General features: G+C 43.0%; 1 protein-coding gene across 5 annotated transcripts in view; it reads left to right on the plus strand.

The window, feature by feature from the left end:
* Positions 1–3,260: 3,260 nt before the first annotated feature.
* SCYL3 (SCY1 like pseudokinase 3) overlaps positions 3,261–27,480 on the plus strand; it is a 31,524-nt gene continuing 7,304 nt past the window's right edge. Inside the window, exons 1-11 of one of the 5 annotated variants that reach the window (XM_048859607.2) lie at positions 3,261–3,417; positions 10,181–10,468; positions 10,955–11,140; positions 11,964–12,077; positions 13,151–13,207; positions 14,931–15,033; positions 21,434–21,545; positions 22,911–22,988; positions 24,697–24,836; positions 25,675–25,952; positions 26,763–26,934. In XM_048859607.2, the coding sequence (XP_048715564.1) occupies positions 10,304–10,468; positions 10,955–11,140; positions 11,964–12,077; positions 13,151–13,207; positions 14,931–15,033; positions 21,434–21,545; positions 22,911–22,988; positions 24,697–24,836; positions 25,675–25,952; positions 26,763–26,934 (1,405 nt within the window). In that variant the 5' untranslated portion in view covers positions 3,261–3,417; positions 10,181–10,303. Of the gene's footprint in view, positions 3,422–10,180; positions 10,469–10,954; positions 11,141–11,963; positions 12,078–13,150; positions 13,208–14,930; positions 15,034–21,433; positions 21,546–22,910; positions 22,989–24,696; positions 24,837–25,674; positions 25,953–26,762; positions 26,935–27,480 lie in introns of all 5 variants that reach the window. The other 4 variants (XM_048859606.2, XM_048859610.2, XM_075131461.1 and 1 more) reach the window with 4 other exon arrangements.

A 27,480-nucleotide genomic window follows, 5' to 3' on the forward strand; every position in this document is an offset into this window, starting at 1 on the left:
CAGTGCTCACTTTATATTTATTTGTTATTACAAATATTTGCACTGTAAAAAATGAAAGAAATAATATTTTTCAATTTCTCCATTACAAGTACTGTAGTGCAATCTTTTTACCATGAAAGTTGAACTTACAAATGTAGAATTATATACAAAAAATAAACTGCATTCAAAAATAAAACAATGTAAAACTTTAGAGCCTACAAGTCCACTAAGTCTTACTTCTTGTTCAGCCAATCGCTCAGACAAAAAAGTTGTTTACATTTTCAGGAGATAATGCTGCCCACTTCTTGTTCACAATGTCACCTGAAAGTGAGACTAGGCGTTTGCATGGCACTGTTGCAGCTGGCTCCACAAGATATTTACGTTCCAGATGCGCTAAAGATTCATATGTCCCTTCATGCTTCATCCACCATTCCAGAGGACATGCGTCTATGGTGATGACGGCTTCTGCTTGATAACAATCCAAAGCAGTGTGGACCGAGGCATGTTCCTTTCATCATCTGAATCAGATGCTACCAGCAGAAGGTTGATTTTCTTTTTTCGTGTTTCAGGTTCTATAGTTTTGCTCTTTTAAGATTTCTGAAAGCATGCTCCACAACTCGTCCCTCTCAGATTTTGGAAGGCACTTCAGATTCTTAAACCTTGGGTTGAGTGCTGTATCTATTTTTAGAAATCTCACATTGGTGCCTTCTTTGCATTTTGTCAAATCTGCAGTAAAAGTGTTCTTAAAATGAACAACATGTGCTGGGTCATCATCTGAGACTGCTATAACATGAACTATATAGCAGAATGCGGGTAAAACAGAGCAGTAGGCATACAATTCTCCCCCAAGGAGTTCAGTCGCAAATTTAATTAACGCATTATTTTTTTAAAAGCATCATCAGCATGGAAGCATGTCCTCTGGAATGGTGGCCGAAGCATGAAGGGGCATACAATTTTTTAGCATATCTGGCACGTAAATACATTGCAATGCTGGCTACAAAAGTGGCATGCAAACGCCTGTTCTCACTTTCAGGTGACATTATATATAAGAAGTGGGCAGCATTATCTCCCACAAATGTAAACAAACTTGTTTGTCTTAGCAATTGGCTGAACAGAAGTAGGTCTGAGTCGACTTGCAAGCTCTAAGGTTTTACATTGTTTTGTTTTTGAGTACAGTTATGTAACAAAAAAAAATCTACATTTGTAAATTGCACTTTCACAATAAAGAGATTGCACTACAGTACTTGTATGAGGTGAACTGAAAAATATTATTTATTTTATTATTTTTACAGTGCAAATATTCGTAATAAAAACAAATAAAGTGAGCCCTGTACACTTTGTATTCTGTGTTGTAACTGAAATCAATATATTTAAAATGTAGAAACATCCAAAAAGATTTAATAAATTTCAATTGATATTCTATTGTTTAACAGTGCAATGAAAACTGATTAATCACAATTAATTTTTTGAGTTAATCGTGTGAGTGAACCAATTAATTGACAGCCCTAGTATATATTTAATTGGCTATTTATTAGCTGTGGAGGTGAATTCTATATGTCACAGGATCAGAGAGAGTTCAGATTCTGCATTTGAGTGTAACAGCAAGGAAGTGGATGTCTGCATTATTGCTAGCTGTATGCTGGATCTGTGTATCTTGCATTTTCAAGGCTGCGCTTTCTTCTGAGATTGCTTCAGGGTCCACTGTCAGCCTTCTCCCTATCCTCGTTCCCTTCACCTCCAACCAACTGTACTGAAGCCAGGTCAGCCCCCTTCCTCTCTTGGCAAGTCCCCTCTAGTAAGTGTTTGTTTCTGCATTTGCAGGTAGAATGGTGCTCGCTGCTAACACCCTTTCAGACGTCTGCGTAAGGGAGTTGGTCCACGACCAATAATCAGAATTCCTAGGGAGTCATATGTCAGCCTTCCAGAAGGACGAAGGACAGTGGCTGGAACATAATCCTCAGACTTGAGAAACTTGGGTTTAATTCCCTGCTCTCCCACAGACTTCATGTTTAACCTTGGGCAAGTCACTTAGTCACTCTGTACCACAGTTTCCCATCTGCAAAACAGAGATAATAGAACTGCCCTGCTTCACAGATAGGTTGTGAAGATTATAAACATTAAAGGTAGAGAGATGTTCAGATACTATAGTAATGGGGGACTTGTAAATTCATAAAACACCAGATTTACTATATAAATCTTTACAGTTAACCAAAGGAAACCCCCGACCCTGCCACTACAGTTCAAAGCTTCCTGACAGAAGCCAGATACACTGGACACTATGGAATGTCCCTTATAAAACCTGGAAATGAAGATGTTAGACAGCAACGTTAAATCTCAAAGGGAATGTGAAAGCCTAGGCCAGACAGATTTTAGGCGGACTTCGACAAAACCTGACTCAAAACGGCACAGCAATGCTACAGGCCAAGCGTTTTCTGCTTTGCCTGCAGGCTGCTCTTCTATGAGAATTCAGGTGACACCATTTGCTTGTGTGAGGCTGCCCCAGAGGCAGAACAATGGATGCAAAATTCATGTCCTGATCGTGATGTCAAACAAATTGGTTGCCATGACAGCTGTTGTTGGACCAGCGAACTGCTCTCCTTCACCCAAGGCTGACGAGAGGGGACTCTCATCCTGGGGCCACCAGGTCAATTCCCCCATTAATGTCTGTGTAAATGGAGTGAAATGGGAGGCGCTGGGGCCCAGCGAACATGATGTACCAATTTCTCTCATCAGGCCTGCCCGCCCCTGCAGAGTGTGGGCCCCATCCCCGCCCTGGGGTCACTGGGCACTAAAGCGACGGCGCTGTTTCAGCTCCGCTGTGAGTGGCTGGTGCCGGGGGGCTCAGCTGCACCCCAGGACCCTGGGCAGGGGCTGCTCTGGGGGCACCGCCTTTGAAGCCACACTGCAGCTGGAGCCAAGCCCTCCCGGTGACCCGGGGGGAGGTGCAGGGCATTGCTGCCCCCTCCAGCTCCTGGGCAGCAGGCACTGTGGTCTCCCCGCACGGAAACCATTGGGACCCTCAAGGGGATGTTGAGGTCGGGGGAGTGGGGCTGCCTATGTCACTCAGGAAGGTGGCCCACGGCCCCTCGACCCACAGCTAGGTGCAAGCCTGGAGCCGGCCAGACAACCCCCAGTCTCTCTGCCCCTATCCAACATGGCCGCCTCCAGCCTCAGGCGCTGGCAGGGCTGCGCCCTTCCGCCCGCAGCCTCAACCTCACCCTCTACCTCCCCCGCCCTACCCTAGCCCAAGATGGCCACTGCCGTGCTGCGTGTCTGGGAGGCGTTCTTGCTGCCGGCGGAGCGACTCTATGGTGCGGCGCGGGGCCGGAAGCCGGAGAGGCGGGCCGCGACGCTGTGGGAAGAGGCAGAGGCTGTCGGCGGGGCTGCGGCCGGCGTGGAGACTCGAGCCCAGACCCCTCCCCCAGCGGAGCGGGCAAGGCAGGTGAGGGGGGCTCCTCGCCCCCTCCAGCCACGGAGCAAATGGGGCTGGGGAGGGGGGTCATTGGAGGGGGCGAATGGGGCTGGGGAGGGGGGTCATTGGAGGGGGCAGTGTGGGGGGAGGGTTAATTTAGGGGAGGATGGTGGGTTATCAGTGGGGCAGGGAGGCGGTAATTGGGGGCAGGGTTAGGGAGTGGGTGCGGGGGGGTTAGTGATGAGGCAGGCAGAGGGTAATGGGGAGTGGTAATGTGGGGGGAGAGGCGGGGCTTATCGGTGGGGCAGGCGGGGGTAATGGGGGCAGGGTTAAGGAGGGATAAGGTGGGGGGAGAAGCAGAGGTTATGGGTGGGGCAGGGAGGGGGTAATTGGGGGAGAGGCGGGGGTTATCGATGGGGCAGGCAGGGGGTAATGGGGGCAGGGTTAAGGAGGGGTAATGGGGGAGAGGCGGGGGTTATCGATGGGGCAGGCAGGGGGTAATGGGGGCAGGGTTAAGGAGGGGTAATGGGGGAGAGGCGGGGGTTATCTGTGGGGCAGGCGGGGGTAATGGGGGCAGGGGTAAGGTGGGGGAGACAGGGGTTATCGGTGGGAGAGGTAGGGGATGTGTGATAGGAGGTAGATCCTTTCTTAGCTCAGGGCTTGGGTTCTGCCTGGCAGCTCAGTGGCTGGCTGTCCCCAGAGGTCAGTAATCTCTCCCTAGGCTATCCCAGTGGCTGCCTGCTAGGGCCCATGAGTCTATCAGGTGACTTTGGGGCACACGGTGGGATACCCTCCCGTGTCCCTGTGATGGCACCGGATCACGGGGCAAGATCACGGGAGCCAGGTGCACTGAGCTCCTCTAAATCATAGAATCATAGGACTCTCTAAATCATAGAATATCAGGGTTGGAAGGGACCTCAGAAGGTCATCTAGTCCAACCCCCCGCTCAAAGCAGGACCAATCCCCAATTTTTGCCCCAGATCCCTAAATGGCCCCCTCAAGGGTTGAACTCACAACCCTGGGTTTAGCAGGCTCAAACCACTGAGCTATCCCTCCCCCCTCCACTGAGCTATCCCTCCCCCCTCCTTCCTAAGGGCACCTGCTGGGTCTGAGCAGCTTTGTCATGGGGTCTCAATGGATGTTTATTTCTTGTCGGGGTTTCAATGCGTGTTTGTTCTAGTGCAAATATGACATGGCAGTTCAGTCACCCTATGGGAGTTTTATGCTTTCTGGGGACAAATATGCTTGGGCTGTGATACAACTCCCCTTGACTTCACTAGGCCCTTAGATGACTAAAGTTATTTATAACTCAGCAGCACAGATATTTGATCCCCTGGTACCAAAAATCCAGTCCAGGGAACAGTACTTCCCCCGTATATATTCACCCGACACCCTGGAATTGTTATGGGTGACTCGTCAATAAATGATTTTTAGTTTGAAACTGGGTAGTGGGCAGACCGGATGCTATCAAAGTACCTTTCATAACTTTAAAACATATCTTTTCCAATCCCCAGCCTCCAAAGTTTCAGCTGTTCTCAAGGTAGGCTGAAATGGAAATCTGCTTTCTTGCCAAAAGATGCCATTTTCCATTGTTCACGTACTATATTTGGCTGTAGGGTTGTTCATGAGCTGTGTGTGCAAACTGTGGGATGGCAGTTTGACCCATGCAGTGAGTGATAAGTTTAGAAATGCAATCTGTGCACTACACCGAAAGGTGGCACTGGGATGGTTGCTGTTGGGAAACACTGCACTAGCCTGGGCAGGGCATCAGACTAGTTTAAGAGGTTGCAGGGTGGAGGACAGGGTGAGTGGAAAGCTGCATAATGTTGGATGAGTGGAGATAAAATTGCATGACTCCTTACTCATCTGCTCCCAGGGCAGCACTGAATGCATCTTTGATTGTGGTGGTTCATCTGTACAGGTCTACAGACTCAGCCAGCAGCCTACTCTTTACTTGACTCCCCCACAAGAGGGCATGATGCCCACCTCCATGGATCTACAAATCAACCCTCAATCCCAAGGATTATACAGCCTTCTGGTGAAAAGGGAAAGGGGGGAAAGCAAGCAGGGAATAGAGAGTTAGAAAATGGAAAGGGGGGGGGGGAAGGCAAGTGAATGGGCAGAGGAAAATGGAGAGGTGGTTGTTGTGCCAGGATGTGATATGGGTAACGCGTTGTGAATGGGCACCCAGTCCATCAAAAGGGGATGGGGACCTTCACCAGAAAAAGGTTGGGTAGCTACTGTTTCTCTCGCACCCCAAGATAAAGATACTGAATGTTCCATGGGGCAATTATATATTTGGAATTCCTGGCATGAAAGGTGACAAGTTATTTGCCACTATTTCTTGTTTGAATTGGTTTGTTGGAGATGGTCATCTCTTTCTATGGTAAACTGATCGGTGAAACCAAGATATGAAATATCCTGTTTTTTCCACTCATTCAGCCCCTACTATGCTTAGAGTCCCAAAAGTGCTTTTTGTTTGGTTGAAGGGAGGTGATGTTTACACATGACTTTTTTCCTAAAACTCCATGCCAAGCATTTTTGTCTGAGTCCATGAAGTGAGCTTGGTGTTTAGTCAGGTGAGAGAAGAACTCTCCTGACTCTGGTGGCAGTGACATGAAGTACATGCAGCCTATTGTGTCAGCTGCCAGGAGACAATTGGCTGGAGTAACATGTCATAAAATGAGATCTGTCCAAAAGCAAGAATTTCAAGAAGCTGGAGTCACTGGGAAATCCCCTTCTACCACAAAGATAGAAAGTCAAAGGTACTCAAAGTGGTTCCTGCTTTGCAGCTAAGGGATGAACACATAGCTGGCTAGTTGCAGGTTTTTAGTGATGAAGGACTCAAGCAACAAGAAATTTCTGTAGTCTTGTAAAAGATGCTCCTTTGACAGTCCTGGAGGAAAAAAATGTGTTTATCTGCCTCTTTTGTGTTGAAGTGTGGGGTATTATCAGCATGAATTTGAAATGGCAAAGCAGCACATGAATTACACAGGGTATTTTAAATCTGTGCCGTGTGAGGAGACTTTTTGTGGGAATTGGTCAGCCTTTCAGTTAATCAGCTGGTATCCACCACCTCCAAAGTGGTTCTGGAACCAACATTGCTTATTGAAAGAAATAATCACTATGTAAGTCAACTGTCCTTCAAAAGGTAACAGTGTTTTTGTTCAGGCACCAGTTATGAGAGGACTATAGAGCAGTTGTGTGGACCGCCACTAGCTGGGCCACAGAGATGCCTCTTGTATTTACCCTGGAATCCCTCCGATCCAGAATCTTGATGTCTGTGAGGATAAAAAAAATCCAAACCACACAGATTTCCAATTGTATCTATTTTATTAACTAAGGCCTAGATATTTTTGCCCCCTTAATGTGTTAATGCCTAACTGATTTAGAAGCCTAAGTCTCACTTTCAAACATGTCGTAAGCACTTAGGCACTAAATCTCTTAGTATCCTAAAGTTACTTTTGAAAATGAGACTTAGGCTCCTAGGTCAGTTAGGTGTTGAAATGCTGAATGGAGCAATGACTAAATACCCTTAAAAAATCTAGGCCCAACTACTTAAGCAAAAACATAAAATAAAGTAGATATAAGCAAATTCAATTAGAACAAAGTGGGTTAATATAAAATCAGTCAGGGTAATAAAATCAAGTCATTATCAGATTGAATAAACTGTTTCAAACAAATCAACAATTTTTGATAAGCGCTCTCTAATGATATGACATGGTAGCAGTCTTTCTGAGCTATCAGATCCCTAAGTAACAGGGCCATTGTCAATCTGGATGCCAAGTGATATATTTATGTTTCAGGTGATCCAGGGAGGGACGTATCACTCCCAAGTTGAAGCTAATGTTGAGACTGGCAGCTCTGATGACAATTAAGACAGTGTGCTCAAATTATTTGTGGTTAGGTAATAGAAATCTGTCCTTTCCCCAGCCCCCAATAGAGGGTTACATGAAACATTCCAACACAATTCAAGATGACCACAGCTTGTTACATGTTAATGTTCAAATGTCAAATTTAGGTAAAAACATAATTTCTCAGGATTAAACCTACAAGTCTGGACCAATGAAATGTGTGCAAGAGATCTTTTAGACAGTGAGGTGGTTTAACTGAGGACTGTTTAGATATTTGAGGAGCTTTTCTATAGGCACCATTCTCAAATTCTATGGACTCAGTCCCCACGCTCTCCTGTGCATGCGCACATACACACTAACAGCCATCTGCTGAAGGTAACAAAAAAGTGTCCTAAATAACTTGGGTTCCCCATTAAAAGAAGTACTTTCCTGTTTGAAAGTGAATTTCTCTATTTCTGTAGAAAGTGTTTCTCTCTCTCTTTAATGTCAGATATAAGCATGGTCTGAAATTTGGTCACTTTTTGGATATAAAGTGGCCTTTTAGTCCATATCCTTCATGCCATCCTGCATCCATTTAGTTGGTACAAGCCAGTGGGTTGTGTGTCAGAGAAGGCAGATAAGGAGCTGTACTATATTCCAGTTTTCAAAGAGATACAAACAGTTCAGTCCCCACATCTGACCTTTATTAAAATAGATACATCCCACCGGGAAGCATATGCAGGATTCTAACTATCTGTTAATTATAGAACAGCCATCTCTCCATTGCTGTCCAAGCATAAAAAGATGAGCTAGTGTTTATGTAAGACTTGTATAAAATCAATACCCCACTATTGTGGATGCCCCCTGCTGGGCTTGTAGCTGCAGATGACACACTTTCATACTTAGCTACATTTGTTTAAAAAAAAGTTTGTTCATTCCCAAAGTTCACACTGGCTATATGGATTGCACAACTGGTTTATTACATAATTAATAAGAATTTATCCATTTAATATGAACTATTTAAACTGTAATGTGCCATATTTTTCAAGGCAACCCTTTAGATAACTAATTTTTAATTGAAGCAATAAGTGAAAAGAAAACCAAGAATCTATAACAGAAAAAAGTCTCCCAAAACATATCCAGACTAATCACCCCTGGAAAGGGAGAAAAAACTAGAGAAGCCAGAATGGAAGCTTTGCCTTATAAAAATCAGACCAAGAGGTCAAGAAGTGTGTTATGTTGCTTTCAGCAGTAGTCTGTGCCTCATGCTTCAGAGGAAGGTGAAAACTACCATAATGAAATCATCCAGCTGTGCAAAATACTATACGTGCGGTGGGTCAGGATTTCCTTTCTGATCCCCACAGTGCTGAGCAGATGCCCTCAAAGATGAGACATGATTTCCCCTCCCTTAGCCTGCATTTCTACATATTTTAGTTTTTGATCATTTAAGAGAGACCAAAGTTTTGGGTATATCATGGAGAAAGGTTTGTTCATAGTCTGAGGTAGCCTGCCAGCACCACACTGATTACAGAGCACAGGCCTAACCTACCAATGCTTTTAAAAGGGATTCTGCCCCCAGAAGAATATTGCGTATGTTCCACTGTTCTCTTCTGGAGCTGGTTCACAAGCAAGGAAGTAAAACAAAAATTAATGTTAACGTAATCTCCACTATAAATACGGTGGGGGGGGGGGCGCCACAGGGTAGGGGGGTTAGGTTTACCTGTCTGCCAACATTTGCCAGATGGAGAGAAGGCAGTCAGGAGGAAAATACATTCAGTTCTAAGGCATGTCAGAGCAAGCTACACATACAAAAAGAGGCGAATTGGGGTGATGGTGGTAGAAACTTAAAGTTGTGTCCAATCAATCCTTCAGTGCTGGTGTCTCCTGCGACTGCTGTTCTGTCAACATTTCAGTGATGCTGCACCTGCTACAGCTGAGCAGCAGTGGAGGTGAATTTTGCTTCATATACCAAGTATATAAGGCAACACCCAAGAGATTAAGGAACTCCTTCATTTGTTGGTACTGCACCAGCAGGGTGGTGTAGCAGACCTTTCTAATTATATTTAATTTTCTTTGTAGCTTTACCTAATGAAATATTTAGATCTAGGGAGATAGTTGGGTCAGGGGATTTGGTGATGGAAAGAGGAGCCCCTCACCTCGAGATTCATTATTTGTGTTTTTTGGGGGGGTTTTACATCAGTGAATAACGTAGCTGGAGTTGACATAGCTTAGGTTGACTTACTGTGGTGTCTATACTGCGCTGCGTGGAAGGGAGACTCTCTCCCGTCGACTTCCCTTAATCTTCTCATTCTGGTGGAGTATCAGAGTTGACCAGAGAGTGTTCTGCAGTTGATTTAACAGGTCTTCGCTAGACTGCTAAATCGACCCCCACTGCATCAATCACAGCAGCATCAATCCTTGGTAAGTTTCAGAGTAACAGCCCTGTTAGTCTGTATTCGCAAAAAGAAAAGGAGTCCTTGTGGCACCTTAGAGACTAACCAATTTATTTGAGCATGAGCTTTCGTGAGCTACAGCTCACTTCATCGGATGCATACCGTGGAAACTGCAGCAGACATTATATACACACAGAGATCATGAAACAATACCTCCTCCCACCCCACTGTCCTGCTGGTAATAACTTATCTCATGCTCAAATAAATTGGTTAGTCTCTAAGGTGCCACAAGTACTCCTTTTCTTTTTGCAAATCCTTGGTAAGTGTAGACATGGTCATATTAGCAGTATCTTGTGGTATAGCTTTCACTGAGTTGTTTGTGCTTTACCTGTTCCACAGCTAAAGTCTCTTATCTCTAGAGCTGTCTAAGCCCTTAATTACCTTTACAAAATAAATGACTGAGTTTTAGATTTTTATCTCCTGAAACTCCAGGGAGAGAACTGTTGACTCAAGCACATCAACAAGATGAGGGTTTTTTTGATGTTTTGTTTCACACTTTTCAGAAAATGTTCTGAAGAATAAATTGGACGGTGCCTGTTGGAATTAAATTGTCTGAAAAACCTCTGTTCACCCTAAGGCCTGTTTGACACCAAGAGCGTTTCCACAACGGCCTAATTCTGCAAGTGATGGGCTCGGAGAACAGTGCTTTAAAGAGCTGCACACTGGAAGAGCCACCGTATACCTTACCAACTGGACTCACAATTTACCCAGCTGCATTGCAAGATGGCAAGCTTGCCTCGGTCTTTGTGTATAAAACAGAGAATGAAGACACAGTTAATAAAGCTGCCAAGGTAGAGAACATGGCCTTACGAATAACAGGCTTCTTTCTAATTCTCTCTGCCTTTTCTAGTACCAATGTGAAGCTATCAGTTCCTGTTCACGAATGTCTCAAAGCCCCATGGCAGGAAGGAGGAAGAAACAGGTTAATTCATAATATGTTTGAAGGGTAACGATCCCTGCTTCTAGCAGATCTCCTTAATTACAGGGACACTCACAGCTCCCAAATACAAGTTTTATTTTATTTTTTTATAAGATTTTTATATGACAAGAAACATTCTACAGTGTGATCAAAATAAGAGCAGTGTGTGGTGCTGGGTATTTTGGTAGGGAGTGGGATTGGAATTCCCTCCAGAAAATTCACTTAAAAGGGCATTAAGGTTGTGTGGTTAACCACTTGCATGTGAGGACATGCCAAAGTGATGAATCCCCACTAAAGCCCGTGCCTATAAAGGATGTGGGATATATACCGACTTGTTTCCTCCTTGTCGTTTTTGAAGCACCTGAAAACCTTGCGCCACCCATGCCTTTTGCGCTTCCTCTCTTGTACCGTGGAAACAGATGGGATTCACCTGGTTACAGAGCGTGTAAAGCCTTTGGAGATGGCGCTGGAGATGCTGTCCTCTGATGAGATCTGTGCAGGGATCTATGACTTATTGCTGGCTCTCATCTTCCTTCATGACAGGGTAAGTGCCCAAGAGAAACAGGTGTGAATGTGTAAGGGTTTGGGCTCCCAGCAGGAACAGGATTATGTGAGGAGAGGGAAGGCTTTATCAGTGGGTTTACATGGATGATTGTGAGGTACTGGACCTTAAAATCTCACGTTTCTTGTTCCCTGCATGCTTTTTATTTCACTTCACTTGTGACATGGCATTAGCAGCTATCTCAAACTGATAGAAAATAATACTTTATACCATCTGGCAGCTGGTGTTTCAGACTGCTTTTAGGCGGTACAAAGAATTCTCATTAGCTGTTTTTGAGACAATGAATGATGACAAAATGTATCTGAAGAGCCAGAACAGGGAAGATAATTATGAGAATGTCATGACTTTATGGCCTGAGATCGCACGACTTGTCAGAGCTATGAACAAATGCTGCTGGAAATGGATTCTCAGCATAACATATTTGTTTATCACCCTGGTGGTACATGAGATATCAGACTTTGTCCCTGGGTTTAGCAGTGCTTCTTAGGCATGTGTTCAGGATTGAATTAGCAAATCCCAGATCTGAAGCCAGTGTAACTTTAAGTCTTTGCGCTCAGATATGGAGGGCCTCTTGTAACTTGCACTTAGAGTAAAAGGACTGTGATAGTTAAACCTCCTTTAAAGCCTCAGTCCTTGTGAAAGGTGCTGTATGGCCTACAAAAACCATTACGGAACTTGCAGTATAAATGCTGATCTGTGTACTTTTCAGCAGCTTTTTCTTAGATCATCAGTGCACCTAATTAGTGCTAACAAGGATTTAATGCCTTCATCGATCCCCAGGTCTATTGTTTATTTTATATTTTAGGGAAACCTAACGCATAACAACATCTGTTTATCATCTGTATTTGTAAGTGAGGATGGGCACTGGAAACTAGGAGGAATGGAAACAGTCTGCAACCTTAATGAAGCCACCCCAGAGGTAAAAGCCAAACAACGCACTTGCAATGTTTGGAACAAGGGTTTCTAGCTTGTTGAGGCTCCATCATTAGAAAGATTTGCTCAAATTTAAAGTGCATCCAATTGCTTAAATTGAGAATTAATATTAAAAGCGTATCCGCCTGCTTCCCAGGTCTGTGGCCTGAATGCTTGCTCTAAGGACACAGTTACCATAAATGACCATGTGTGGGTAAGTCAGCTAGTCATTTGAGGGGACCAGAAGTGGCTGCAAGGAGGTGCTAGGGTTGGGGAGAGGGAGGGTGGGAACAAGCTTGAGGTCTGTCCTCTTTACTATTGCTGCTACTGGTTAGTAAAAGAGTTTGCTTTCTTTCCCTGAAGCAAAAAAGCTGGATCCAGATTAAAACAGGTTAACATCCTCACTCATTTAAAGTGCACTTTGGTTCTCCCTGCTGGCATCTCCACTGGACATTAGTGATGTTGGCAGGAAAATGTCTGTCTTGAACTCAGCTGTATCCTGTGCAGAGTCAGTGCTGCAGTGAGGCACTACTCAAATACATTCTGGCTTTCATTCTAAAGGATCCCCACATTCTTCATAAACTGTACCCACATAGCATCACTAACCATTTTACTACCTGCTGGAGAGGGACAGCTGGCCAGGCAATTGGTACCTTGCGTGATGCACAACATTACAAGAGGTAAAATTTTGACCAAGGGCATTGGAGTAAAATCCCACCATTATTAAAGATCCAGAGGTCCAGGTACAGCATGTAGGGATGTGGTTTTAAGAGTGAAGGCAGAATTGACTCTAGTAAGATTCAGCAACTGCAAGGCATCTCAGTGTTTTACCCTTGATGCTTAGACCCCAGAGCTATCCCTCCAGGTTGGTAAGGTAGTGAGGCATATCCTATACTGAATGTGGAAAGGGGCAACCTACTGTTGTATGTTTGGCCAGTCTTGACTGGCCAGGGAGAGGGAGAAGAAGGGGGCGGGGGGGAAAAAGCTGGGTTTCATCCACTGCTGCTTGGCGCCAACTCACCAAGTGATAAATGATTAGCCTAAAACATTGAACATGAAGTTTTTCTTTCCTCTTTCTAGTTCCTGCATGCTATCAAGTCAGTGCGGGACCAGGCAGCCATCCCTCCTGAAGAGATGGTGAGTAGCATTGCTGTACTCCAGGTTCATCAGAAGTTAATCTGTTTTTGCTGCAGGATTTTGTGGTCTTCTATATTGAGCACAGAAAGCAGTTTCTGCCTTATATATATATATATATATATATATATATATATATGAAAGATGTATTTCTTTAGATTTATATAAAATAGAGCATGCTTAGATGTGGAGGGTTATGACCATCTAGATAACTTCAGAATTGTGTTGTACTGTCCATAACTTGTATATTGTGAAAGGGGGAGATGACAGAGCAACAGCCCTAACAGCGAATATTTTTTCACGTTTGTGTACCAGCCTTAATATTTACAACTGTGCCCAAAATGTTTCCACCCAAACAGCTACACTTGCCATTTTTCATATACATTTACATAATTAATTTTTAAAATTGTGAAATGACAATATTTGCTTCTATCTGTCTCTTGATAAATAAATACAAAACACTTTCCCCAGCAATAAATTTCCAGTCGATGAGCTTTGCAGTTACAGAGGAGGGTGGTTGTAGGATGAACAAATGCGCAGAGATCTGCCAGAGAGTTTTTTGTTTTGATGCTTCTTCCTCCCCCCCACCCCCCCAACTCTTCTTTATCGGGATGAATCTACACAGAATGTGATAGAACATGTCTTTATTTTATAGCTCCGGAACCAGTTCATATCTCCAAGGAAGACCCCAAGTTAGGCATAATTTTCCTTTTTCAAAAAAGCATTCTGTACTCTTGCTAGGTACTGGTTCTGTTTCCCTTAGGAAGTCTTAAAGTAAATGGCCTGCTATATTTACTGTTTCTGTTAAATTGCCAGAGGACCAAATAGCCATAAAAAGACTGGCCAATAATCTTCCAGAACCAACACTGGCCAAATAAGACTCTGGTATTTTTAAGTATTCTAAAGCTGAGCAAATTTTTTTGCACTGAATTTTATAAGATGAAATTGGCCAGAAGACCAGGCCAGTTCAAGTATTTAAAAGGTTGCTGGGCATGTATAGAGATTGATTATCGAACGCCACTCATGGCCATTTGAAGGTTGTGATTATGTAAATGTAATACTCCCAAGAGTAATCCGGTCACAATTATTCTAAGAATGCCAGTTCTGAAACTGAAGCCAATTTTTGTGCTATGCAGAAAGTCAAAATTTAAGAAGCTAGTAAGCTGCACTCAGAAAAAAAGTCATCATCATCTTGAACCTTTGTATTTTAAAACTCACCAATTTCATTTTGTAAAACTTGGTGCAAGCAATATGCTCATCTTTAAACTATAAAGAACCTAAAGCCTCATTCAGCTAACATTTGCTGTGAGAAGTAGTTGATCTTTCAAAGCTACATAGTTTTGTGGCACTGTTGCATTTAATGTCCACGTGTTTCCCTTATTAACCAGCTGTCATGTCTGTAGTGTAATGCAGACTGCTTACAGACTAGAAAAGAGTGAGTTCTCTTCCTGGTTAACATTGGTTTCCATAGAAATGCAGAAAGCTTCTGGCTTACAGTTGCTGGATGAACTCATAGGGCACTGTTTAACAGTGATGTTCTTGTTTGTGTGTCTAGGCTGTAAATTCTTTAAGGCTCTAGAAGCTTTTGAGTTTCACATAATATTCCACTTGTAATGCACTGAGTGGAGTAATGGTACTATACAAAGAATCAGAGGGTGTAAGGAGAGAGTAGAGACTCATGGAGACTGTATAGTACGCTCCTGCTTTATGATGATTATTTTTTCAGTCTGCAGATTTCAAAATTCTTCCTGAGAGCCACGGACATGCCCGGGATGCCTATTCATTTGGAACAATGGTTGAAAATCTACTGCCATTCTTAAATGATCAGGGTGAGAGTCCTCAAAGACCAGGAATAAAATGACTTTATTTCACTACCTCCCACACCACATTTTCCCATGTAGCTTGTTCCTTGTATGAATCGTCCAAAGTATTCATTTTCCAATAGGAAAGAGTGTCTCAGAAGAAGCATGACAAAACTTGTATTGCAGAGAAGTGATTGTCCATTTCACTCTCCACATAGTTCAGAAATGAGAGACTTTCCCATAAGAGCGTTCCCTGTTCCATGCTGTCCTTCACAGGACAGGAGACTTTGTGGTGGTTGCTTTTTCTGTATAGCTTGCATAGTGACTGGGAGTCCAATCCAGGCGTCAGTGACTGGGATGGGAATTTGATTTTAATGGAAACTAGGGTACAGTGTGGTATTAGGGAGGATTGTCCAGTAGCTGGCATCCTGGTTTGGCTGTTGGGATGCTATGTCTGATTCCAAAATCTCACTTCCCCTGTGCATGATGATGGCTTTATCTTTTGTAAATCACTTTGTGATGCTCAGTCAAAGGAACTATGTAAATACAAATTACTATTAAGATTGATCCTTCCCTGCAATTAGAAGGTAGAAATGACGTATAGATTCTAAGGCTAGAAGGGACCATGGTGATCATCTAGTCCGACCTCCTGTATAATACAAGGCATAAAACTTCCCAAAAATTAATTCCTAGAGCATATTTTTTAGAAGACCGTCCCATTTTGATTTTAAAATAATCAGTGATGGAGAATCCACCACAACCCTTATGAATTGTTCCAGTTGCTAATTATTGTCAGTTAAATATGTGCATCTTATTTCGAATCTGAATTTGTCTAGCTTCAACTTCTGGTAATTGGATCATGTTCTATCTTTCTCTCCTAGATTGAAGAGCCCATCATTATATATTTGTTCCACAAAGGGCTACTTTATAGACTGTGATCAGGTCACCTGTTAAACTTCTCTTTGCTAGACTCAGAGCTCAATCACTACAAACAGGTCTGCCGATAGCAATTCCAGGCCCCAGGGCAGTACAGTGCAGCCTGCACAGATGCGGTCCACCTGACATTTGGGAAGTGCTCTACCTGCGCTGGCTGGTGTCCAGCAAGCTGCTGCCGGCTGCACTAGCGGCTTTCGCCACCGCTGGTACCACCCTGCACGTGCCTAGGAGCCCTGCCCTGCAGCCCAGCCGGGCAATTCTACTTGCCTGCCCGGCTGCTGCAGTGGCTGGGGACCCTTGGGCCCTTTGAAACCACCCGAGCCCCTGGGCAATTGCCCCCTTTGCCGCCGCCCCCGTTTACAGTTAGCCAGTTTTAATCCATGTAATGTATGCCATGTTAATTTTATAAAATTTTAGTTTCTTAATCAAAATGTCATGTGTTACCAAGTCAAACCCCTTACAGAAGTCTAAATAGATTACATTAACACTATTACCTTTACCAACGGGGCTTGTAATTTCGTCAAAAAAAGATATCCAATTTGTTTGACAGAATTTATTTTCCATAAACCCATATTGATTTGCACTGATTACATTTCCTTCTTTTAGATCTTTATTAATCAAGTCCCGTATCAGCTGCTCTGTTATCTTGCCCTGGATGAAAGGCCTATAGTTACCTAGGTCATCCTGTTTATCCTTTTTAAAAATTGGCACAACCTTAGCTTTCTTCCAGTGTGCTGTAACTTCCCCGGTGCTCCAAGACTTATTGAAAAGCAATGTTAATGGTCCAGCAAGCTGCTCAGTCAGCTATTTTTAAAACTCTTGGCTGCAAGTAATCTGGACCTGCTGATTTAAAAATGTCTAACTTTAGTAGCTTCTGTTCAGCATCCTCCAGGAATACCAGTGGAATAGAAAGTATGTTATCACTGTATGATGAGACTGTATCATCTGTTTTTCCTCAAATATAGAACAGAAATACTTACTGAACACCTCTGCCTTTTCTGCATTATTACTGATAATTCTACCATTTCCATCTAGTAATGGACCAATACCATGGTCAAAGATTTTTTTGTTCCTAATTAGGGCTGTCGATTAATTGCAGCTAATGAATGCAATTAACTGAAAAAAATTAATTGCAGTTTTAATGGTATTGTTAAATAGAATACCAATTGAAATTTATTAAATATTTTGGATGTTTTTCTACATTTTCAAATATACTGATTTCAGTTACAACACAGAATACAAAGTGTACAGGGCTCAATTTATATTATTTTTTATTACAAATATTTGCACTGTAAAAATGATAAACAAAAGAAACCGTATTTGTCCATTCACCTCATACAAGTACTGTAGTGCAATATTTTTATCCTGAAAGTGTAACTTACAAATGTAAATTTTTTTTGTTACATAACTGCACTCAAAACCAAAACAATGCAAAGGTTTAGAGCCTATAAGTCCACGCAGTGCTACTTCTCGTTCAGCCAATCGCTTAGACAAACAAGGTTGTTTACATTTATGAGAGATAATGCTGCTCACTTCTTATTTACAATATCACCAGAAAGTGAGAACAGGCGTTCACATGGAACTTTTGTAGCCGGCATTGAAAGGTATTTACGTGCCAGATGCTAAACATTCGTATGCCCCTTCATGCTTTGGCCACCATTCCAGAGGATGTGCTTCCATGCTGGTGGTGGTTGTTTTTAAAAAAAAAAAAAAAAAAAAAAAGCGTTAATTAAATTTGCAACTGAACTCCTTGGGGGGGAGAATTGTATGTCTCCAGCTCTATTTTACCCGCATTCTGCCATATATTTCATGTTATAGTAGTCGCAGATGGTGACCCAGCACATGTTCATTTTAAGAACACTTTTGCTGCACATTTGACAAAATGCAAAGAAGGCACCAATGTGAGATTTCTAAAAATAGGTACAGCACTCAACCCAAGGTTTAAGAATCTGAAGTGCCTTCCAAAATCTGAGAGGGACAAGGTGTGGAGCATGCTTTCAGAAGTCTTAAAAGAGCAACATTCCGATGTGGAAACCACAGAACCCGAACCACCAAAAAAGAAAATCAACCTTCTGCTGGTGGCATCTGACGATGATGAAAATGAATATGCGTCGGTCTGCACTGCTTTAGATTATCAAGAAGAACATGTCATCAGCATGGACACGTCCTCTGGAATGGTGGTTGAAGCATGAAGGGACATATGAATCTTTAGCACATCTGACATGTAAATATCTTTCAATACTGGCTACAACAGTGCCATGAAAATACCTGTTCTCACTTTCAGGTGACATTGTGAACAAGAAGTGGGCAGCATTATCTCCTGTAAATGTAAACAGACTTGTTTGTCTGAGCAATTGGCTGAACAAGAAATAGGACTGAGTGGACTCTGTTTTATTTTTGAATGCAGTTTTTTTTGTACATAATTCTACATTTGTAAGTTCAACTTTCATGATAGAGATTACACTACAATACTTGTATTAGGTGAATTGAAAAATACTATTTTTTGTTTTTACAGTGCAAATATTTGTAATCAAAAATATAAAGTGAGCACTATACACTTTGTATTGTGTTATAATTGAAATCAATATATTTGAAAATGTAGAAAACATCAAAAATATTTAAATAAATGGTATTCTATTGTTTAACAGTGCGATTAATTGCCATTTTTTTTTAATCACTTGACAGACCTATTCCCAATATATTTAGAAAACCGTCTTATTGTCCTTAACTGTAGTGGGCATGGATTTCTCCTTGTGTCCCTTGGCTTCTCTTATCAGTTTTCTACAATTCCTAACTTCTGATTTATATTCATTTCTATCAACTTCCCCTTTCTTCCATTTGTTGTATATCAATTTTTTTTTTTTTTTTTTACAGTTGCCTTCACTTCCACTCTAAACCAAGTTTGATTTTTAACTAGCATGGGACTTCTTCCTCAACTGTGGCATTTTGGCTTTTTGGGCACTTAATAAGGTGTCCTTAAATGATTCCCAATTATCATTCACAGTTTTCTGGTAAATTCGTCCTCCCACCTGATTTGGCTCATAATTGTTTTCAGCTTTTTGCAGTTGGTCCTTTTAAAGCACCAAGTATTACTGGTCTGGATATTCTTCTTGCATATTCTAAATCTGAGCAAGTCATGATCACTTGTATCTAAGCTACCTACCATTAACTTTTAGTTCTGTGATTAGTTCCTTTTCATAGTTAGGACTAAGTCCAATATAGAATTCCCCCATGTTGGCAGCAACACTTTTTGAGTTAGAAAATTATATATGACAATGTTTAGAAATCCCAAGGATTTCCCAAAGTTGTTTTAGTCCTGGAAGCATGAGACCTCCAGCATGTCACTCAGATTGACGTCCTGTCCCACCCCCTCTCTCCAATCACCCAGATTTCTTTCCTATGAATTATAGACAGGTGTGTATGGAGGAGGTCATCCAGTTCCCTAGTGTGATTTGATGGTCTGTAGCTTTATCTTGTGCTTTATCTGTTAGGACATTGATCCATAAGCATTCAATATCATTTTCTGCTGAGTTATCAATTACTTGGAAACAGGTAATGCCATTTTTGACGTAGAGTGCCATGCCCCTTTCCCTTTTGCCCACTCAGTCCTTCCTAAATGTGTTACAACCTTTGATTTTAACATTCCAATCATGTAAATCATCCCACCCGGTTTTAGTAATACCAATTAGATTGAATTTATGCTCATAAATGACAGGTTTCAGAGTAACAGCCGTGTTAGTCTGTATTCGCAAAAAGAAAAGGAGTACTTGTAGCACCTTAGAGACTAACCAATTTATTTGAGCATGAGCTTTCGTGAGCTACAGCTCACTTCATCAGATATATACCGTGGAAACTGCAGCAGACTTTATATACACACAGAGATCATGAAACAATACCTCCTCCCACCCCACTGTCCTGCTGGTAATAGCTTATCTAAAGTGATGATCACTTTAGATAAGCTATTACCAGCAGGACAGTGGGGTATTAGGAGGTATTGTTTCATGATCTCTGTGTGTATATAAAGTCTGCTGCAGTTTCCACGGTATACATCTGATGAAGTGAGCTGTAGCTCACGAAAGCTCATGCTCAAATAAATTGGTTAGTCTCTAAGGTGCTACAAGTACTCCTTTTCTTTTTGCTCATAAATGAGTAATTCCAGTTCATCTGGTTTGTTACTCAGGCTCCTGGCAACAGTGTATAGGCAATTCAAGAATTTCTTCTCTTCATGTCCTTTGGTTTCTTGATTAATTTTGTTCTCAACATCTTGATTTTGTGCTATGTGCTTATACAGTCTTTTTTCCCCTCCCCTTTTGCTATTAGCTTAACCCTTCCTGAGTACTCCAGCCAGCCTGTCTCCAAGGAGATTGGTCCCCCTTCTACTGAGGTGGACGCCATCTGAGCTACTCAGCCCCTTCTTTCCATAGAAGGTGGACCAATGTTCCACAAAACCAAAACCCTCCACCACTTACCTAGCTTGAAGAATAAAGTTTGATATCCCTTCATTTTTATCCTAGCTACTGTAGCCATGGATGTCAGATAATCCTGAATCATATTAAACTCTTTGCCTCAATAGTAATTATTTATGCACAGTAGGGGTGAGAGAAATTATTCTTTAGTGTTAAATTTGCTGCCTTTTGTCGCTGTGAGCGCCCTTGTTCTTAACAATAAGCTCTTATGTATTGCTTATCTGTAGCTCTCAAAGCCCTCTAGAAAGGGAGTGAATATCTTTATTCCCAGTATATAGATGGAGAAATCAAGGCAGAGAAAGCTGCAGTGACTTGACCCAGGCTCCCAGGGAGGAGTCAGTGACAGACCCAAGGATACAACCCAAGTCTTCTGGTTCCCTAGACAGTCCTCGAGCCACTGGACCATTGTGCCTCTTATCCTATTTATGCTTTTACAACACAAGATCATGACTTCACTTCTCTGTAACACTCCCTATTTTATATACCTCTATCATGTCACCTTTCATCTGTTTCCTGAAGAATCCATTTTTATTATCTCTTCACATGGAAGTCTGTCCATTCCCAGTGTGTGACTTTAATTGTAAAGACACCAAATAGAGCTCTTAGTTGATGTCCTGCCTGACTTCTCTAATAGGATGTTTGTAGTTGCTGCAGTGGGAATGTGATGGGTGAGGCGAAAGGAAGCTGCTCAAAAGAACCTTCTCTGGTTAAGAGGACAAAGCTTAGGAGAAAGTGTTCCTTTTAGAACTGGCTTTTTATACATTGTATTGTCCATGCTTACTCCCTAAACTCATCAGCACTCGGTGGCTAGATGGCTCAGGTAGGGAGGAGGTTGATGGAAAATGGCCTTTCTAAAAAAAGGTAGAGGCTTATGACAGCTACTAAGCAATAGCAGTGGCTCAGGACTATTTTGCTACTCATCAGCACTTAAACAATAGTAAGTTTGCAGCAGAGGGAGGGGCAGTCTCTGAGTATAGTCTGGATGTGGTGCTGGGAAAGAAATCTAATGGTCGCACTGGCTTCAGTTTCAGCGGATATTCTCTCCAGTTTTCAACAGACCTTGCACTGTACGCTGCTGAATCCAGATCCAAAGTGTCGTCCACCACTATCCAGCTTACTGTCTCACGAGTTCTTCAGGTGAGGGAATGAATGTTTCGTCTGTTTGGATATAGCTCCCTGTTCTTCACTTCTGTGTTGTTGACGTCACTCATTTCGTTTTGAAAGGTTGTTGGTGGTTGTTTGATGCATGAAGTGCAAACATAATTACCAAGTTCCACAGGCATGTTGTCATGTGGGATCTTTGACAAGGAGACTCCTTAAGTTCAGAAGTCCTCATAACCCTCATAGCAGGCTGTTGAATTTTCAGCAGGATGGCTGAAAGTGTGACGCTCCCATGCATCGGAAATGTTATCTCCCCTACTTCATGTTAGGTGCTGATGGATGGCATGGAAGACAAGGCTGTTAGAGGTACCTCTATCTTAGATCCACCTTTAATTCCAGTCTCTACAGACCTACATTTGCCATCACCTAAATATGTTGCTGCCCTGGGGTAGTGTTGTTGGCCTGTTGTGGAAATTTCCTTTTCTTACCATAATTTGGGTAGCATGCGCAGGAGATTGCAAATAGACTCATAGATATTTAGGTCAGAAGGGACCATTATGATCATCTAGTCTGACCTCCTGCACAATGCAGGCCACGGAATCTCACCCACCCACTCCTGCAATAAACCCTCTCACCTATGTCTGAGGTATTGAAGTCCTCAAATCGTGGTTTAAAGACTTCAAGGTGCAGAGAATCCTCCAGCAAGTGACCTGTGCCCCATGCTACAGAGGAAGGTGAAAAACCCCCAGAGCCCCTTCCAATCTGCTCTGGAGGAAAATTCCTTCCTGACCCGAAATATGGCAATCAGCTGAACCCTGAGCATGTGGGCAAGATTCACCAGCCAGATACCCAGGAAAGAATTCTCTGTAGTAACTCGGATCCTACCCGATCTAACATTCCATCACAGGCCATTGGGCCTATTTACCATGAATAGTTAACATGATTTTGGCAATTAATGGATCTTTATCCCATCATACCATCTCCTCCATAAACTTATCTATACTATTGCCCAGTTCATACTGTATATAGCTGCATCGTTCAATTCCAGTTGTAGACCAGCAGACTGAGAAAATTACTCTTGGTTTCAGTCCAGCTTCTAATGGACAGATGTCCAAATCACATAATTGCTTTCACTGGCCTCATTGATAGCCTCAAGAGAGGCTAAGAATGGAATGGGCCATGGAGACTGAATCCCCCTGCTAGAAGTGGTTGCAATGGGGGCTGAAGCACACAGATGCAGTGAAGAATGCAAGAAGCCTGAACTGTCATTCTGATGTTCCCAGTCCAATGTCATGTGACTTGATACTCCCCTTTCCTCCTCCATGTGCCTGATTAATGCAGGATGTGGATTTCTTGAATCTCAAGTTCCTGATGCTTAGCCTTCTTTCTTTTTGTGGTCAGGAATGATTTTCTAGAAGTTGTGAACTTTCTGAAAAGTTTAACCTTAAAGACTGAGGAGGAAAAAACTGAATTTTTCAAGTAAGTGAAAAGTTTTAAGAGCTTTATCCTTTGTGGAGAACATTTACTGCGGGAGGGGGAGGATGACTTTGTCATGTTCAAAATGGGATCTCAGCAAGACTTTAAAAGGTTTATAGCTGGGATGATACTTCCTCTATCTGTGGATCTCAGTCTCTTACACAGAACATCAGCAGCTTGTTCTGATTTTAATGAAATCTTATACAAACTCCAAGAAGATCCATTGTTAGCTTGGAATAGGATATACCTGCCACCACCTTTGCTTTGTGGTTTGATTCCGAACAGCTAATTTTTCTTGGAAATGGTATCTACACAATTTTCTATGTGCAGCTGATCACTGTGTTTGTCACGCCAAGAAAAGTAAAAACCCTGGGTAAACCAAGTGAGCAGCAAGTATTTTCATTGCAGAGATAATTGGTCCCGTTGTTCCCTGGGAACAAGCTAGAAAATTTGGACTGTGGTGGATGTGATTGTCTAAAATCCCAGGCGTATTTTAGACATCTGATTGGATTCTCTATGGAAACTTAGGCAAAACCAAGGACAAAGCTTTCCCTTGGGTGGTAGGCTGTGAAGACAAACCAGGTTGTATATTATCCACTAGCCACAAAGGGAAATTTAGTTTAGTTTGTTCAGTACAGACAAGGAGAAGCATGACTAATTTAGAAGGTTTTTTATTTAGATCCCACTTGGTCTACATGGCACAACTACCCATTTCCCCTTACTTCTTTATCAGGCATGGTGTCACTTTCAGGATATTACTATGCTGTAGCGTCATGGTGCCATTGCGTGTGATGGCGGGGGAAGAAGGGGTGTGGTATTATGAGTTTGTTCACTGTAATGCTGCTCATTTGATGAACTGAATCCAAGACCCTCCTCCCATAACTAAGACTTTTGACACCACTAGAACTTCTGAAAGATAAGACTGTCAGAATTTTTTTATTATGGTAAAATGTATTTTTCCCTGGCCTCACTCTTGGAAACAGCTGAACTCTTTTGGCTGGAATTTTCCAAAATCCAGCCGCTTTCAGGCCCTCTTTATACATGGTAAAGAACCATTTAAAAACAATCCTGTAGAGATCACTCCTAAAATACTTTTTGCCTTAGATTAAGGGAAGGTCTTCCTGAGTTGATGTCTGTCCTTGCATGGGAAGCAGTCTTGTTCAGGCATTGTCCTGTTGACTAAACATGCTTGTCTGTTACCGAGTGGCAGAAGGGCGACTCTTGTAATGTGTATGGGGGGTGGGATGTAAGTGCATTTTAACTCTAGGGCTTTAACACTGTGATAGTTCATGCTCCTTGCTCTGAAATACAGACACACACTGTGGTGATGGATAGTTTTATAAAAGATGGAAATATTCATAGTCTGGCTACAGAATTTGATTGGGGCTGGCTCTGTCTGGTGTAATCCTTGCCAGCCAGTAGCCTGGCTGTGAGGTTTCACAGGAGGTATCCTTTTTCTTTATTATTTATTATCTGTTTTGAAGTTGGGCCTCTGTTCCCCAATCAGGATCAGGGCTCCATTGTTGTAGGCACTGTATAGTCACTGTGAGATAATCCCTACCCCAAAGAGCCCACAGTCTAAAGAGGGAGGGAGGACAAAGGGAGGGGAAAGGGATATTTAATGGAAACTCATTCTGAAACCAAGTCATAATCAAATTTAAAAGAAACCAAAAAGTTACCCTCATACTAACTCTTCTTTCTCTCAAAACAGATTCCTGATGGATAGAGTGGCCTGTTTGTCAGAGAAGCTGATAGCTTCCCGGCTGGTGCCTCTCTTACTCAATCAGCTTGTGTTTGCTGAGCCGGTAGCTGTCAAGAGTTTCCTTCCACATCTGCTAGGTCCAAAGAAAGGTGACTTGACTATTCTCTCTTCAGAGCAAACATTGCCTCATTTGGAGTGAAATCAGAGGGGTTAGTTAATTTGAACAGAGGTTTTAATAGTGGTGCTTGTTTAAGCCAAGCAAGTACTGTAAGGTAAAGTACCAAAGATTCTGTCATTCCAGATACAGAATAATGGGAGTACCCCTGTCCATCAAACTTTCCATTGTTCCTTTGTCACATGCCTCCTGTAGTTGCTGAAAAGCGGATTAGCAATTGTTTGGCCTTCTTCCATGCTGCTATAAATGGCTCTCACCAGGACTATGGGCATTCTTAGAGCAGTAGCTGTGTATACCTCCTCCTCCTCCCCTCTTAGCATTCTTACAGATAATAAGGCTGCCCCCTAGCTTGAGCTGTGGGAAGGCAGCAGGTTACTCTGCCACCTCGCTGGCATGGGGCAACCTCTTTCTCCCCAGGAGGCATTCACTCTTCCTCCTTTCCTCTGCTGAAGTGCTCTGTCTCTGTCCCTCAGTAGTTCCTGTGCCTTTTCTTTGCTCCTCCTCCTTCACAATTTTGCCTAAGCAGCCACAGGGACTTGTGTGCCCTTAGCTGCCAAGAGAGGTCACTGTCGAGCAATGCAAATCATTCCTGCCCCACCCTTCTGATGTCCTGAACACGCTAGCTCTGCAGCATTCCTGGCTCCTGCTGACCCAGAGAGCGTGGCACTAGGACTACGATTCAAACCGGGCTCCTCGCTGACAGACCTCAAGCCCATAGGCCCCTGGTTGTGGCAACTGTAAGTAGCTTTAACTTGAAGCGAGTTGTCTCTGGTCTGGGAGGTAGCCTGTCCCATGTTCTAACTCTTCCCTAGATAAAATTGGAGAAAGTGAGACCACCTGCCTGCTGTCACCAGCCCTATTCCAGACTCACGTCACTCCTGTGCTGCTGAAGCTGTTCGAGGTCCACGAAGAGCATGTGCGAGTGGTGCTGCTGTCTCACATTGACACCTACGCGGAACTGTTCACGCAGGAAGAGTTGAAAAACATCATATTGCCACAGGTTAATGATGAGGCAGACAACGGGACTGGACATGGCGTATCAAGAGTGTGGGGATTCTGCTGCTGGGATGGCCTCTGTTGCTTATTACAAGTAAAGATCTCCTAGTCCTGGCAACAGTCAAGCACAGTGCAGGCAAATTGTGTAAGCTTTCCCCAAACACCCAACTCTGCCAAATGCATCTCAGCCCTGACATGCAGCTCCCTTTACTTATTCCAGGCCTGGCACCCACGCACCTCCTCACAGCTCAGTCAGTTCACCTCCATCCTGAGCTAGAGCCTTCCTCGCTAACCCAGTTTTGCCCCCTCACCCTAGCTATGCCAGGGTACCTGAGTCCTGATCTGGAGCACCCCTTGATATTCCGGTCCTGCCCCCTAACCCTAGCTATGCCAGTGTTCCTGGAATATATAGATATTCCAGTGCTAGGCTACTGCTCCTTCCTCCCCTCCCACAACTCCTACACATCAAGCTTGACTTACAACCTCCCTCTTATGACAATACATTGCCTCTCCATCCTATGCCACTCCAGTATCTCAGTTGTGGGGGTCTCTTGAGCAGAGATGACTGATCATTCTGAACTGTGCCAAATTATTTGCAAAGTGGTCCAGTGTTCACAAGGAGCTAGTACGAGTGACCCTTTTTAACTGGTAACATGAATCAGGCTTTGAACCCTAGTGGGGAGTAAGACTACTTTCCTACCCAGGGAAGTGATATACATATTGAATTTTGTTTGTCAGAGAGAAGATGACACTAATAGTGAGTTTCAGAAGTGGTTATCCACATGATTGTCTAGATGAAAGAACAGCAGAAACATGCTGTAAACATCTTTAATGGAAGAGCTAAAGAAAATGCTGCTCAGATTTCTTTGCTATTTCTGATAGCTTTCTGGTGTTCTTTTCCTAGGTGCTACTGGGCCTTCGAGATACCAGTGACTCTATTGTTGCGATAACGCTGCACGGCTTAGCAGTTCTGGTATCTCTGCTTGGACCGGAAGTGGTTGTGGGGGGTGGAAGAACTAAGATTTTCAAACGCTCCGCACCGAGTTTCACTAAAACTACGGACCTTTCACCAGCAGGTAGGTAAATGCAAACAGAGTTTGGGACTGCAGCACAGTGAGATTGGTTTGTGCTGTCCAGTCTTACCTGTACTGCTTGGAAAGGGACTCTAGGGAGAGTCCTTCATGTGGATAAGCCTGTTAAGTGAAGGGCCTCTTGTCCTCAGCAGTGAAAAAGTGATCTGCAAAGACAGAACTGAGGTAACGTGTTTAGCAACAGATTTGTCCCTGCCACAAGCTGCTCCAGTGAGATGTAGAGGAATTAAACCACCAGGGGCAAAGGCACTGTTGAAAGACCTCACTGGGAACAGCCATATATAAATAAAACCACAACTTTCCATTTTGTTAAAGGGACAGTGAGGAGTCTTAGTATTGTAACCAATCCCTCCTAAATAGTTAAAATTTCAGTTAGCTCTATGACTTTTAGTACAACATGGTATTAAATGGAGCAGTGGATCTTGTGACATTTTAACTGTTTGTGACTGATCTGTTGCCCCCTTGATGGGGGGAAGAAAAAGCAGAAGCTAATTGGTTTTGTCTTGATGTTAGCTGTAGGCCTTGTCTATA

Source organism: Caretta caretta, chromosome 8, assembly GCF_965140235.1.
Source record: "Caretta caretta isolate rCarCar2 chromosome 8, rCarCar1.hap1, whole genome shotgun sequence".
Classification (NCBI taxonomy): Eukaryota; Metazoa; Chordata; order Testudines; family Cheloniidae; genus Caretta; species Caretta caretta.